General features: G+C 46.4%; 1 protein-coding gene across 1 annotated transcript; it reads left to right on the forward strand.

The window, feature by feature from the left end:
- The first annotated feature begins 3,973 nt into the window (after window positions 1-3,973).
- Window positions 3,974-4,587, forward strand: LOC109754317 (histone H4-like). The gene has a single exon (XM_020313223.3). It carries the CDS (start codon window positions 4,096-4,098, stop codon window positions 4,405-4,407), a length of 312 nt encoding a protein of 103 aa, XP_020168812.1. The 5' UTR covers window positions 3,974-4,095; the 3' UTR covers window positions 4,408-4,587.
- Window positions 4,588-14,468: the final 9,881 nt, after the last annotated feature.

The following is a 14,468-nucleotide window of genomic DNA, read 5'->3' on the forward strand; positions in this document are numbered from 1 at the left end:
GGCGTGCCCCCCCCCCCAAGCCCAATCCGAATTGGGAGGGGGGTCGCCCCCCCCCCCTTTCCTTCCTCCCTCCTTCCTCTTCCTTCCCTCTCCCTCTCCAAATAGGAAAAGGAGGAGTCCTACTCCCGGTGGGAGTAGGACTCCCCCCTTGGGCGCACCTCCTCCCCTTGGCCGGCCCTCTCCTCCCCCCTTTATATACGGAGGAGAGGGGCACCCCATAGACACAACAATTGATCTCTTGGATCTTTTAGCCGTGTGCGGTGCCCCTCTCCACCATAGTCCACCTCGATAATATCGTAGCGGTGCTTAGGCGAAGCCCTGCGTCGATAGAACATCATCATCGTCACCACGCCATCGTGCTGACGGAACTCTCCCTCAAAGCTCGGCTAGATTAGAGTTCGAGGGACGTCATCGAGTTGAACGTGTGCAGAACTCGGAGGTGTCGTGCGTTCGGTACTTGATCGGTCGGATCGTGAAGACGTACGACTACATCAACCTCGTTGTGCTAACGCTTCCGCTTTCGGTCTACGAGGGTACGTGGACACACTCTCCCCTCTCGTTGCTATGCATCACCATGATCCTGTGTGTGCGTAGGAATTTTTTTGAAATTACTACGTTCCCCAACATAATGAAGGCATCTATAAGGCTAGAGCGTATGGCCAGGGAGGTTTTCTCCCTCCATGGATGGCGGTGTAATCTCCGAATAGGATCAGCCCCACCCTAGCCTAGATTTATTTATTTTTGCTGTAAAACAATGTTTATTTTTTGGTCGCTTGGACTTGTTGGTTGTGCGCATCATGTTATGCAGATGCCCGGCATTCTTTTGATGGAGATGTATCACCTTGATACATCAATTCTGTTGAGTATCATGATTATTAGGAAGTATAGGATAGACTAGGATTAATTTCTACCTTGTGTTGTACCCCAAGATGGTCATGTACTCCTATATATATGCCCACGAAGCTCAAGAAATAAAATAACAATTCACCAATCCCCTCTCTATTCCTCCTACATGGTATCAGTCTAACCCCGATGCAAAATCCTAGCCATCGTCGCCGCTTCCGCACCGCGCCGCCCCCGGGGCGGTTGATCTCTATGATCGCCACCGGGGGCCGCGCCTCCCGTACCTAGAGTTCGTCCGCCGGTCATGTTGACCAGCTGCACTAGAGAGTCCCTTTCTTGATCCTTGATCCGGGTTTTCTCTCTCAAGCTGGTCGTGTTGATCGGCGTTTCATTTGGGTTTTCCGATCTAAGATCGGTTTGCATCGCCCACTGCCGCCCGTCGCCCTCGCGCGCCTCTACTTCGACTTTGGCGTCGACTCTACCGGCCTCTTCTTCGAAACGAAGGCCTCGCACGACACAAGGCGGCCTATGGCTGTTGTCCATGCATCATTGGATCGGGACCCTCTATCAACCTTCATCCCGCTCAGGTGCATCAGTCCGCCATGGACACATTGGTGCCGCCATGCACATGATACGTTGACCGACAAGGCTGTGCTGCGCACCTCGTGCCCTGCTCGGGCGTGGGGCGTGCACGTGCTGGCTGTTCATGCGTGGCCTCGGTGGCACGGCCACTTCATCAACGAGCAGCGTCCCCGACCTTGCGAGCGGTCAGATTGATCACTTGTTCGCCGCTCCGTTCCATCCGCGCCGCGAGACCGACCTGGCCCGTCGCTTTGTGTGCACCTCCGCAGGTCCCTTGAAGATTGTCCGCGAGTACAGTGTGCCCCTCCTATCGAGCAACGGGCTGCCATTGTGTCACTCCGTCAGGCTGTAGCGCCGCTGCTACATTGCCCCTTCTGGCCGTAGCACCGCGGCACGTGTTCCACACTGCCTCCCCGAGGTCGTCCCCGCGGTTGCATCGACTCGCGCGCTGTAGCTGCATCGCCCCTTCAGGCCGTAGTGTCGTGGCTTGTAGTCCACGCCGCCGCCATGACGCCCTCGCGGTTGCACCAACCTACGCGTTGCCACTGCGTTGCCCCTTCGGGCCATAGCGTCATGGCACGCAGTCGACCCGTCGCCCCGAGGCCATCCCGCAGCTGCATCAGCCCTCGCGCTGCCACTATGTCGCCCCTTCAGGGCGTAGGGCGCGCGGTCCCTGTCACTGCCCCGAGGATTTCCCCATCGCCGTCCCAACCCGCGCACTGCCGCTGCGCCATGGCACGCGGTCCACTCCGCCATCCCTGCGCGTTGACAGCGACACGGGAATGCCACCGTTCGCGCCCGGTCTTCGTCATGCTGTCGGGTTCTTCCTCGCCTACTTCGTGCACCGCCACCGCGCTCCTAACCTAGCCGCCGTCGCTCTTCCTCCTCCATGCCGCTTCCGCTCGCCTACCCGAGCTGCGCCGCCACTCCACCCATTCGTCCTCATCCAGTACCAGCTCATCGCCAGCGTCGCTGTCATCTTCCCCAACCACTTCATATACTCCTACAACCACGGTCGACATCGACACCTTCTACCCCATGTCAACTGGCGCTGCAACCGTCATCGAGTCCTCCTCTGTTGGCCCCCCTAACATGCCGTACACACTCGTGCATGTACCCATCTACCCATGCCCGGTGCTGGCAACACCGACGCGTGCCTTCGTCCATGACGTGTCCCCGGGCCTAGCAAGCCTGGTGCGACGCCTCATCAACATCGACTTCGTCAGTCTATGCATACCCAATGCTGGCAACACCGACGCATGCCTTCGTCCATGACGTGTCTCCGGGCTTGGCAAACCCGGCGCGACGCCTCATCAACATCGTCTTCTTCCCGACGCACCACTACCTCGACACCACTGTGTCCATGACTAACAAGGCACCTCCTTGCGCACGCGGCCTCACGGCGAGTACCTCGACACTGGCCACCTGACTTGACATCGACCACGGCATCCCTCACACGCTACCTCGACCACGGCTACACCACCCTAGACTCTCGGCTACCTTGACAACGGCACAAAGGGCTACCGCCTTACTTGGGCAACCTCGTCGGTTTTCACTCCGACCACAACATCCGCGATGCATCGATCGTTATGACTGTGGGAGGATATCCGTCTGCTTACCTTCGGATTCTTCTGCATCCTCACCGTCTGCTTTGCTACTGTTGTGACTCTAAGGAATGTTGACTATCGTGATTATTAGGAAGTATAGGATAGACATTTATTTCTACCTTGTCTTGTACTGCAAGATGGTTCATGTACTACTATGTATTTGTTCACGAGGCTCAAGCAATACAACAACAATTCCACCAATCATCTTTCCTCCTACAAATTCAATGAAATGTCCGTTATCGGAAAAATTAATACCCCTTCGTCTCAAAACAAGTGTTTTATCTTTAATACAACTTTATACTAAGTTAATACAAAGTTAAGACACTTATTTTAGATCCCGCAAGAAAAATGACATTTATTTTAGAATGAAGGGAGTACATCATTAATCGTGTGTACAAGACGTACATTTTTTTAGCCGTATACAGGACATGCCAACTGTTATGTACCGAGGTGCTTGATCGGACGAGACCTGCTAGTACATACATTAATTAGATTATATATCAGCCGAGTATTACTTTATAATTAGCAAAAATCAATAAATACAATACCAGGGCAAAATGATCTTTTCATATCAACATTTAACACCTTTTTTTTTGCGGAATCACATTTAACACCGTTAGTGGTCAAAATAGATGAAAGTGTCACATAAGGAATACAATTTACATCCAGTGTCAAATAAGGAAGAAACTGTATTTTTTGTGCCAAATAAAGAAGTAGATTTTAAGAAAGGACCAAATAAAGAATTCTCTCAACAAAAAAAAACAGACTCGGCTGGCTCCAATTGATCAGATGGGCTGCTACCACTAAACGATCAGATGGGTTGCTACCGCTAGGGCCGCACTAAATCGGTGGCTCGTTGGTTGCTGAGTCGCTGAAAACCGACGAGCAGTTTTTTTATTTTTGACAACAAACCGACGAGCAGTTTGGAGACTTCCCTCCCAAATCCTTCCCATTCCCATATAAACTAACCCTCACCCTGAACTCCCAACCCCATCACAAGCGTCACCCTCCAAAGCAGTTCCTCTTCTTCCTAATCACCCTCTCGTAGCGGACCGGAGCGGCGATGTCAGGGCGCGGCAAGGGCGCCAAGGGGCTGGGCAAGGGCGGCGCCAAGCGCCACCGGAAGATCCTCCGCGACAACATCGAGGGCATCACCAAGCCGGCGATCCGGAGGCTGGCGAGGAGGGGCGGCGTGAAGCGCATCGCCGGCATGGTCTACGCGGAGACCCGCGGCGTCCTCCATATCTTCCTCGAGGAAGTCATCCGCGACGTCGTCGCCTACACCCAGCACGCCCGCCGCAAGACCGTCACCGCCATGGATGTCGTCTTCGCGCTCAAGCGCCAGGGCCGAACCCTCTACGGCTTCGGAGTCTAGATTCCTGCTGTGCTGTGCTGTGCTGGTGGCGATCGTGTTTCTCTTGTGTGATATGTGCCGTGGTAGATGGGATTTACTTCTCTGGCGTGCGTTTGTGTTCAGTATGCGTTCAATAAAACTACTCTGATCCCGAACCCTGACGAAATGCTTCAGTGCTGAATCGTGTTACCGTTTTTCTAAGACTGACTGATCTGGTCCGTTCCAATCATCACTTAGATTGTATAGCCGTGTTGCTAGAATTTTACACTCGAGTTGCAATTTTATCAGTATCTTCTCACTCAACGCAAACTGTGGGAGATCTTTGCCATGTTTTAGTTTGGGTTCAGTGGATCCTGGTAGAGACACGTCCAACCCTAGCCGCCCCTCCAAGCCGCCCCTCCTCCTCCTCACTCCCAACCCTAGCCGCCCCTCCTCCTCCTCCCTCCTCCTCCCTAGCCGCCCCTCCTCCTCTTCCCTTCCTCGCCGTCGCCTGATGCAGCCGCCGGGCAAGCCCGGGGCGCCAAGGATGGTGGCGGCGGGGCCTCGGTTACCCTGCCTCTGCGTGGGGAACCCCGGATCTGGAGCGGCGGCTTCATTGGCAAGGCACGGCCGGCTAGCAGCCGTGCGGGGGGTGGATCTGGCGTCCCGACTGCGTGGGCGGCGGGATCCGGTAGTCATTGGTGGCCGGTGGCGGTTTCTGCGGTGGCCGGTGCGCGCGTCTGGCGCGCCCCCTCCTCCCCTGTTCGGTGTGCGTGCCAGCCTCGTCGGGCCGCACTTCCTTGGGTCGCCGGTTCTGTATAGGAGGCGTTGCTGGTGGCGGGGATCTAGTTCGGGCGAAATCCCTGGTCGGCCATGGCCAGCCGCATCGACGGCGACGCCTGAGGGCGCCGTTCCCTTCCTTGGAGGTAGGGCGGCGACGGCGCTCACGGCGCCGTTCCTTTTTTGAAGGCGCCGCTTCGGGAACCTTGGGGCTGGGTGGCGCTTGTGGGTGGTGGGCGACTGCGGTGGTGCGGCCCTATCCTAGCATGGATCTGCGTCCGTTGCTTGGAGATGGACTCGCGTAGGTGGAGGTCGTCGTTTGGCGTCATGGTGGCGTCGATGGCGGAGGCACCTGCCAAGGTTGGCACCTCAATCTGCTCTGAAGATGGACCAGTGGAAGATGGCGGCGACGACACATGTGAGTGCGTCAGACCGGTTTGTGTCCCGAACACGGTATGTGGCTCGGTCGGGGGCTCCGGCTTTAGATGTTAGGCTTAGGTGAGAGGTCTGGGTATTTGGCCCAGCTTGCACCCCTTCATCATATGGATTGGAGTAGCGGCAGATGTTGCCAAGATGGCTGATTCAGGCATATTGTTATACTACTTTGTAAGGTCGTCGAGAATAATCAATAAAATGGCCGCATGCATCTCCCAGATGCAGAGGCCGGGAGTCATCCTCCTTTTCTAAAAAAAAAATACCATTATGCGTTCGATGAAACAACTCTGATCCTAAATCCTGGCGAAATGTTTCATTGATGTGTAGCTGTCTGATATGATCTGTTCAGTTTGATGTACTGACGAAAGGCTTCATTATTCGTTCATTTATATATATTTTTGAGACTGGCTGATTTGATCTGCTCATTTTCTCACCTGGACCGTGTAGATGTGCTGCTATAAGTTTAAACTCGAGTTGCAATTTGATTAGTCTTTGCCGCTCTTTGCAATCTGTAAAAGAGCTTTGCCATCTTTCAGTTTGGGTTCAGTGGATGATATATCCATAAAGTACCCATCCTTCTCAAGTCCATCCCAAAAACAAAAGGTAGACATATTTAAACTGTATAAACATTTAACTAAACTTGAACGGTTGGAATTACTGCATGCCTTGCTCTTGGCAGGATGCCACAACTTTCTTTATGGTATGATTTACATCCTAATAGCATAAAGCAAAGCACATCCGCTCATAGCAATTAATTCCAGCACAATGTATACAATGCAAATGCTGAAGAATCATAATTACAAGTTTGAGTACATATCCTACTTTAAATAGAACTAGCATATATGCCCGTGCGTTGCAACGGGAGAGATATTTCTTTGGAGAAGCAATGGGAGAGATAATTAATTTCTCCACCAAAAATGATCTCCATAGCGGTGCGATAGAGAGAGGAGTTGTGGTCTTCTAGCGGGTCATGTTTGTCCCGCGAGATATATATTGATAGTGGTGGGGTTAGTCGGCATGGCGGCAACCATCCAACTTGTGCCTTTTTTTTTCCTTGAGGTCCGCCTCTGTCTCAGAGTTGTGTCTGCCTCCTCGTTTGGTAGTTATGCGGCGACCTTTAGAGCACGGTTGCTTCGACCACTCTCTCTTACGATGGCTTAACCAGATGGATTACTAATTGTAGTGCATAAATCCCGTTTCATTAGCATATTTAGCCCATAACCAGACATCAATGTCCCTTCTCTATTAGGGTTTATTCTCTTTGATTATTTTAGCGCTCACCTGCCCACAACTTTTTTATTCGAGCCAAACCAACATGTTCTCTTTTATTGGCCCGAGGAAAAAAATTGCTCCCTCAGACGACCCAGTAGGGGAGTGCGGTTGAGGACCAATACAGCCTATGCGTCGGAGCAATTTTTCTTGGCCCATGTACATGGGGCTACTATATGACGCTAGTTGCGTAAAATAGCGTGTGAGATGCACATCAGTTCGTGTATGGACCAACACACTGGTAGGCGCCAAGACGACCTGTGTTAGTAAGGTTCGGAAAAATCCAAAATGATGAGTTGAAGGATCAAAATCATGCCCTCAAAGACCCGACTACGTGCAGCTAGCCACTCGAAGAAACGAGTCCTACCAACCAATGGCCAGCTCAAACCTTTAAGATCATACTCGTCAGATTGGACAAAATTTTTTTAACTGTTTAAAAAATATAAATTGCTGAATATTCTTGGAAACATGAATAATTTTGAAAATCACAAAAACTTTTTGAAATTATTTACGTTTTCAGAAATACACAACAAAATTTGAAATTCTCAAAATTCACAATTTTATTTGAAAACATAAACCTTCTATAATAACATGAACATGTTTTGAATTTGTGATCTTGTTTGAGAAAGGAAACATATTTTGAACATGCATAACAATTTTTGAAAATGTGTTTCTGTAAACTCGGATATTATTTTGAATTTGCGAACATTTCACTAAAAAAAGAATATTTTTCATATTTGAAACATTTTTTAAATGCAATTTTTTCAGAAAATCTCAAACAACTTTGGAAAAGACACAAACAAAAAATGGAACATTTTCTAAAACCTGAATCAATTTTGGAATGAGAACAAAGATTTAATGTTCTGAACATTTTTTGAAACAGAATATATATTAAAATCCCGAACATTTGTAAAAAAATCGGTTTTTTGTGATATTATGAGTTTTATTGAAAATTTTGGTTTTACTAAAAAAGGAAGATAGAAAAATAAACTTGAAAGGAAAAAAGAAAAAAGAAAAGAAAAGAAAAATAGAAACAAATGGAAAAAGAAAAATAGAAACATAACGCAGAACCAAAAAAAAAAAAACAGTTCAGCCCAGCTCGAGCGCCCTATGCGAATTTGTCACTATTTTGGAATGAGAACAAATATCTAATGTTCTAAAGTTTTTCAAAACGGAATATATTTAAAGTTCTGAACTTTTTTTTAAAATCGAATTTTTATGATATTATGATGTTTTCTGAAAATTTTGAATTTACAAAAAAAGGGAGAAGAAATAAACTTGTAAGGAAAAAGGACAAAAGAAAAAGTGACAGAAATGGAAAAAGAAAAATAGAAACATATTTTAAAGTTCAGAACATTTTTACAAAATCGAATTTTATGATATTATGATGTTTTTTGAAAAATTTGAATTTACGAAAAAGGAGAAAAAAACTTGAAGGAAAAAAGACCAAAGAAAAGGAGAAAGAACGGAAAAGAAAAATAGAAACATAACACAAAACAAAAAAGAATAAATTTCAGCACATCTTGGGCGCTCAGCGCGAACTTACAACTATCTAACGCTCGTTGCGATAAATAGGGTTTTCCACCTGCATGCACACCCAAATAACTGGGCTGGCTTTGCTGGGCCACACTGTGGGCGGCCCATGTACAAGATCTGCCGTTTTCCTTTTCTAATAGACAAACGAACCAAAAATTAGTACCACCTCGAATAGAAAAAAATCTTTTCGTTGGTGAACGGATGAAAAAATCGGAGAAACGCACCTTGCTTTATTATTAAGTTATAGATTATAGATTAGGCCGGGCTGGTTAGAAAACATATTCCAAGATGTAGGAAAAGCTTTAAAAGGATAAAAATTAAAAGATGATGACCGTATATTTTTAGTAATATCAACATTAAAGTAATTGGCTTACAAATTACGTCTACATTCAGGAAACAAGACAATCTCCTAATTTCATCACTATAAAGCACTTTTTTTCTTTGAAACTTTACTTTTTTGTTGATGCCATTTCCTTTTTAGATCTAAATATTAACTGTACTAAAGAGCATGAAATATTTCGCTTACAAATTACGTCTCCATTTAAGGAACAAGACAACAAATCTCCTAATTACATCACTATAAAACACAATTTTTATTTCTGAAGCTTTAGTTTTTATCAATGTCATTTCCATTTTGGATCAAAATATTAACTGTACTACATAATACATCTTTTGTTGTTAGACACTTGTATGATCAGAGTCAAGATTGCCAAATGAAATATCTGGATTGTTAGGCCAACTCCAACGCACGGCCCCAAATGGTCCGGCGGCATCCGTTCGGGACTAAACAGATAGAAATCGCGGCCCAATGCGCGAGAGAAAACGAACAAATGTCTGTTTTTTGTCCGCCCTGATGCATTTTCGTCCCAAATTTGGGCCGCGTTTGTGTCGAGATGGACAGCGCGCGGATGGACGGGACGCACACCCTTGTCCTCCCCTGGCCCGACCGTCGGGGACACAACGCGCCCACTCCCCCCTTTCCCTAAAACCCTCCCACTCTCCCCCTCCCTTCCCTCCTCCATGATCGGCGCTCCAAAGAAACCCGCCGACCAAGCCGCCAGCACCGCTCGCCCGCGATGAAGAAGAGGAAGAAAGAGCGAACGGAGCTCACGCCGGCGGAGGCCCCGTGGCTCGACATCGAATCAGCCAAGAGGAGGGCCCGACGGACCGTTGTGGCGAAGAATAAAGCCGCCCCGACTACGCTGTCGCGGCCGCGCAACACAAGGCCGTCGTCGACCAGAACGAGGCCATCCTCGCTAAGGCCACGCAGGCAGTGACGACGCAGGCCCTCGTCATGCTAGTGTTGTACCGACCCGGGCCGACCATTCTCTCCGCCGCCACCATGGCCGCAGAGAGCGCATGCTTGTCGGTCGTTCGTCCTCCGCAGTACCAGTCGTCGAGCTCCTCTATAACACCGGAGACACCCGATTTTCATGCACAACAATAGCATACTCAGACCCGGTTCTCCACATCGCCAGACGGCAGCATGATCGCCGTCATCGACCTCAACATCACGCCTGGGTACAGTGGAGCTGGCCAGTCGACCGGCGGGAGGCAAAGGAAGTAGCCCCGGTCGATTCCTATAGCCAACCTTCCCAGCACCCGCAACTTGTTCGACGAAATGTCAATCCCGACGCCGGCGGCCGACGACCCTGACTACAACGCGTTCATGGAGAGCGTCATCTTCGAGGGCCGTGGCTAGGCCTTCCACCCCGACTGCCAAGGCCAAGGCTTCGAGCTCGACGAGATCCGAGGCCAAGACGGTCACGGCCAAGATGGTGCAGACCACTACGGTGTCCACGAAAAAGAAGAGGCCGATGACCATGGCAACCCATGGCATGAAGATGAGAACATGTATTACGAAGATGAGGAAGAAGAGGTCGACATTGTGGACGAGCCATTGTTTATCGATGAGCTCACCCAAAGAGCCGCGGCACAAAGGAGGAAGCAAAGCATTCACACGGCATCATACACCAAAGTAGAGGACACATTGATTTGCGAGAGTTTGATGGAGATAGGACAAGATCCCAAGACCAGTGCCGAGCAAAAAGGATCCGTTTTTACGAGAGTTCACACAACCTTTCATGAACGGAGGAAGTTGCCGCCGTACAAGTTTACGATCACCTTTGGCATCAACTCAATCAAAAATAGATGGGGGTTCATTCAACAAGAATGCAACAAGTATTGTGTCGCGCTTGAGAGCATTGAAGCCCGTCCATGAGTGGCCTAGGCGCGGGTGACTTGGTATGACCTCTCCTATTTGCATTGCTATGCCATGTTCATGTTTGTTGTATCTTGTGTCCTTCGCTATTACATTTGTTGCCTTCTCTTTGATTGTGGAGGCATTTCAATCTTTGGAAGTATTCAAGGACCGGCAGAAGAACAAGCCATTCACTCCCACCCATTGTTGCTCGCTCATCAAAGATGTTGTAAATATGCCCTAGAGGCAATATTATTATATTATTATATTTCCATTTTCATAATTAAGAGTTTATATTTCATGCTATAACTGCCATGATCCTGGAATATGTAATTCAGCCAAAAACTCGTATGCATGTGTGGAATGATAAATGGTAAAGAATAGGCTCCTGGTGTTGCCTCTAAGACTGGCTCAATTGTTGTTGGTGATCACGTTTTCCGGATCTTAGGATATAATTAAGTGTAACAATGGGCCTAGAACAACATTGACAGTATGACGTTAGAAGAGCGAACATATTGAATCGACCCAAACTTGTTTGTTATACTTTGAGATAATATCGTCTGAAATCAATTGTTATAGCACAGAGTGTTAATATGTGTTTGTGTTCCTTGGACCATGAGAGTATCACAGTCACTTCTTGCCATACGGTGGAATTTGGGGTTGCTCAAACGTCATTTGTAACACGATGATCATAACGACAACTTACAGGTTCATCGAAAAGTTTGACAAGGGACTAGATAACTAGAGAGTGAAATTTGCTCCTCTGATGATGGAGAGATATTCTTAGGGCCCTCCTGCTGTTACAACATCAACTACCATTTGGCCAGACATAGGTGACTACGTCATGGGGATGTCGGAATACATAAACGAGAAAGAAGAACGGTATAGTGAGCATGTGTATGACTTAGGAGGATACCGATGGATCTCGGGTTTTGTAAAGTATCGCGAAGCAAATAGAACATCACACAATAACCAAAGGATCACTCAAATGTCATTTGTGTAATCATAGGGATCGATATGGACGTCCACGGTTCTGCTATCGGTCCTTGAATAAAGGGGTTTCTTTCATGTATGTGTTTTACCGAACCTACGGGGTCACAAGGTTAAGTAATCATGATATGCTGAATGTTAGTAGGACGAGAGTATCGAGGATTTATTTGTCGAATTATTTCATTAATATTCAAAATACTTTCGAGAGGAACCAGAAGCGTTTCGGGGACACCGGAAGGGTTCGGAGTTTATCAGGTAATACCGGGTATTACCGATAAATAACTAGCTAAAGGGCCTATGTGTTGCAACGAGAAAAACATAATCTCCAATGGCCATGACCACGTTTTGGTACATCATCGACATATAGTAGTATCTCTCTCAATTTTGTGAAATCATGAACAATTTTTGAAATCATGAACATTTTTAGAACTCGTGAACATATTTGAATTCATGATCATTTTTCAAATTCATGAACATTTTTACAAATTTTAGAACATTTTTTGAATTAATGAATATTTTACACTATTAACAAATATTTTTTTAATTATGAACATTTTTTAAACAATTTTCTTGAATCGGCGAACATTTCTAGAATCGATGAACATTTTTTTGAAAATTGTGGAATACTTTTGAAATTCATGAATGTTTTTTGATTTAATCAACATATTTTTGAAATGCATGATCATTTTTTGAACCATCGACATTTTATGAATGAATAAACTATTTTGTAAGTCACGAATAGTTTTTGAATTTTTAGGATATTTTTTCATTCATGAGCATTTTTTGAATTGGCAAAATTTTGTTCAATTTCATTAACATTTTTTAATATACAAACTTTTTAAAAATCATGAACATTTTTTTATTTCCTATTTTTCTAAATACGCAACATTTTTTAACAAAATCGCGTGTTTTTTTTAAATCCACAAACATTATATTTCAAAATTCTCAATTTTTTGAATTTCAAATGTTTTTTTGAAGTCCCAAATTATTTAAAGTAGAAAAAAAATGAAAAATTAAAATAAAAAAGGAAATTAGAAAACAGGCCACCGGACATGGGCCGGCCCAAACGGGCGCGCTGCGTTTTCTCCCAGCGCACAAAGCGCAGTATAGGAGGCTCCTACTGCATGGGCCAGCCCAGGCGAGGGATTCCCCTGTGTAAATTTTTTTTTATCACTTATATATGGCACTGGTGGGTAATATTTTGCAAATTTTGGGGCAATTTCTATGGCGTACCGCAAGAAGCAATAGCCAATTTATTATTAGGTATAGATATATCAGTGTAAAATGTTTCCGGTGATGCTAAATTAATAATAAAATGTTTTACTAATTGTTAAGAGGCTTTTATATTTAATTTAATATCATCGGACCTTAAAAGGCCAAGTAGTGGAGGAAGAATTGGGGCACCAGGGCGCAAGAGGGGAAGGCGCCCCCCTTTCCTTGGAGGGGGGGCCAAATTGGACAAGGGAGGGTTTCCCTCCCCTTAGGCCGGCGCACCAAGGAGGGAAACATTCCCTCCTTGTGTGGCGCCCCTCCTTCTGCCTCCAACCTATATATACTAGAGATTCTAGGCACTTCTGAACACACAAGTTTTGGAGCCTCCTCTAGTTCTATTTGGTCAAAGTTGGTCAATTAGAGCTTGAACTAGATCCTCTAATCCTCATAATTAGAAGCCCAATGTGGATCTAATATCCTCCCTCTAGTACTTCGGCAACAATTAGCTCTTAACGGCGAAGCGCTGCCGGATTGTGAAGACCGTACGCTTGCAACCAAGTAGAGAGGTCGTGCTTTCGGTCTTCCGTTCGATGGATCATTCGTGGGTGGTTCACAAGATCATTCATCTATGGTTCGAGGGACTCCAAGTACAATCTACACCGACTCGTCTACTTTCACTGCAATCCGGAGTCAGTAACGATCGTGATCCAAACTGTTTATGCATCTTCATATTGTTCCTGGGTGATCGTAGGGCAATTTTTTTTGTTTTTTACTATGTTTTCGAACGGTGGCATCATGAGGGGTTCTATGAGTAGATGCAGGTTTCTATCTAGATCGCATGTGAATGTGAGGGTTTGATGGTCTGGCTATGCTTCCCTCGAGTGTTTCTTTGGTTCAGTTCATTGATAGTATGATGTAGCTTTATACAAAGTTCTGACAATCGATCGGCTTTGGCTGTCGATGATCTGCTAACAGTTCTTTGGGCTTCATCATAGTTAAGAATAGTGAACTGTTGCAAATACAAGAGGGCAATGACGATGAACGATCTTCCAGGGGGTCATGTGTATTTAACGAAGTTTAGTGTGGGGCTAGAGATTTTTAGTTAAGTCTCTTCCCTCACACACCCAAAAGTTAATCTAGCAAAAAGGACTATCGCCTTGATTGTGGTTGTGGGTAGCTAGTGTTATCCGAAAACCCTGGAAGCCACATAATTAAAATTTTCCAAACTGATTGGAGGACGTCTAACTTGGTTTTGCAGGTTTGCATATGATGTGGTATAGCCTTCGTCATGATAATGAGTTTATGTATGAGATGGTTACATGTTGTAATATTAATTGGCCTATGCGTCACGGCATGATGGTTGGAGTCTCGGGATTGCCACATTAATGTAATAGATGTAGAGAGAGCCTACAAGTTACAGGTGATGGTGGCAAGTGTAAAGGGAGGACCGGGAGCTTCACCAGGCACAGGAGGAGGAACTGAAAATTTCTTTTCATGGCAGCGTGACGGGGCTTGAAACTGCGTCGGTATTTCCCCAAAGACGAAGGGATGACGTAGTACAACTACGATAGGTATTTCCCTCAGTTATGAAACCAAGGTATCAAACCAGTATGAGAACCAAGAAACACTATGTAAAGTTGTAAACGGCACCTGCACACAAAGAACAAATCCTCGCAACCCA

The sequence above is a fragment of the Aegilops tauschii genome, chromosome 2 (assembly GCF_002575655.3).
Source record: "Aegilops tauschii subsp. strangulata cultivar AL8/78 chromosome 2, Aet v6.0, whole genome shotgun sequence".
NCBI classification, from domain to species: Eukaryota; Viridiplantae; Streptophyta; class Magnoliopsida; order Poales; family Poaceae; genus Aegilops; species Aegilops tauschii.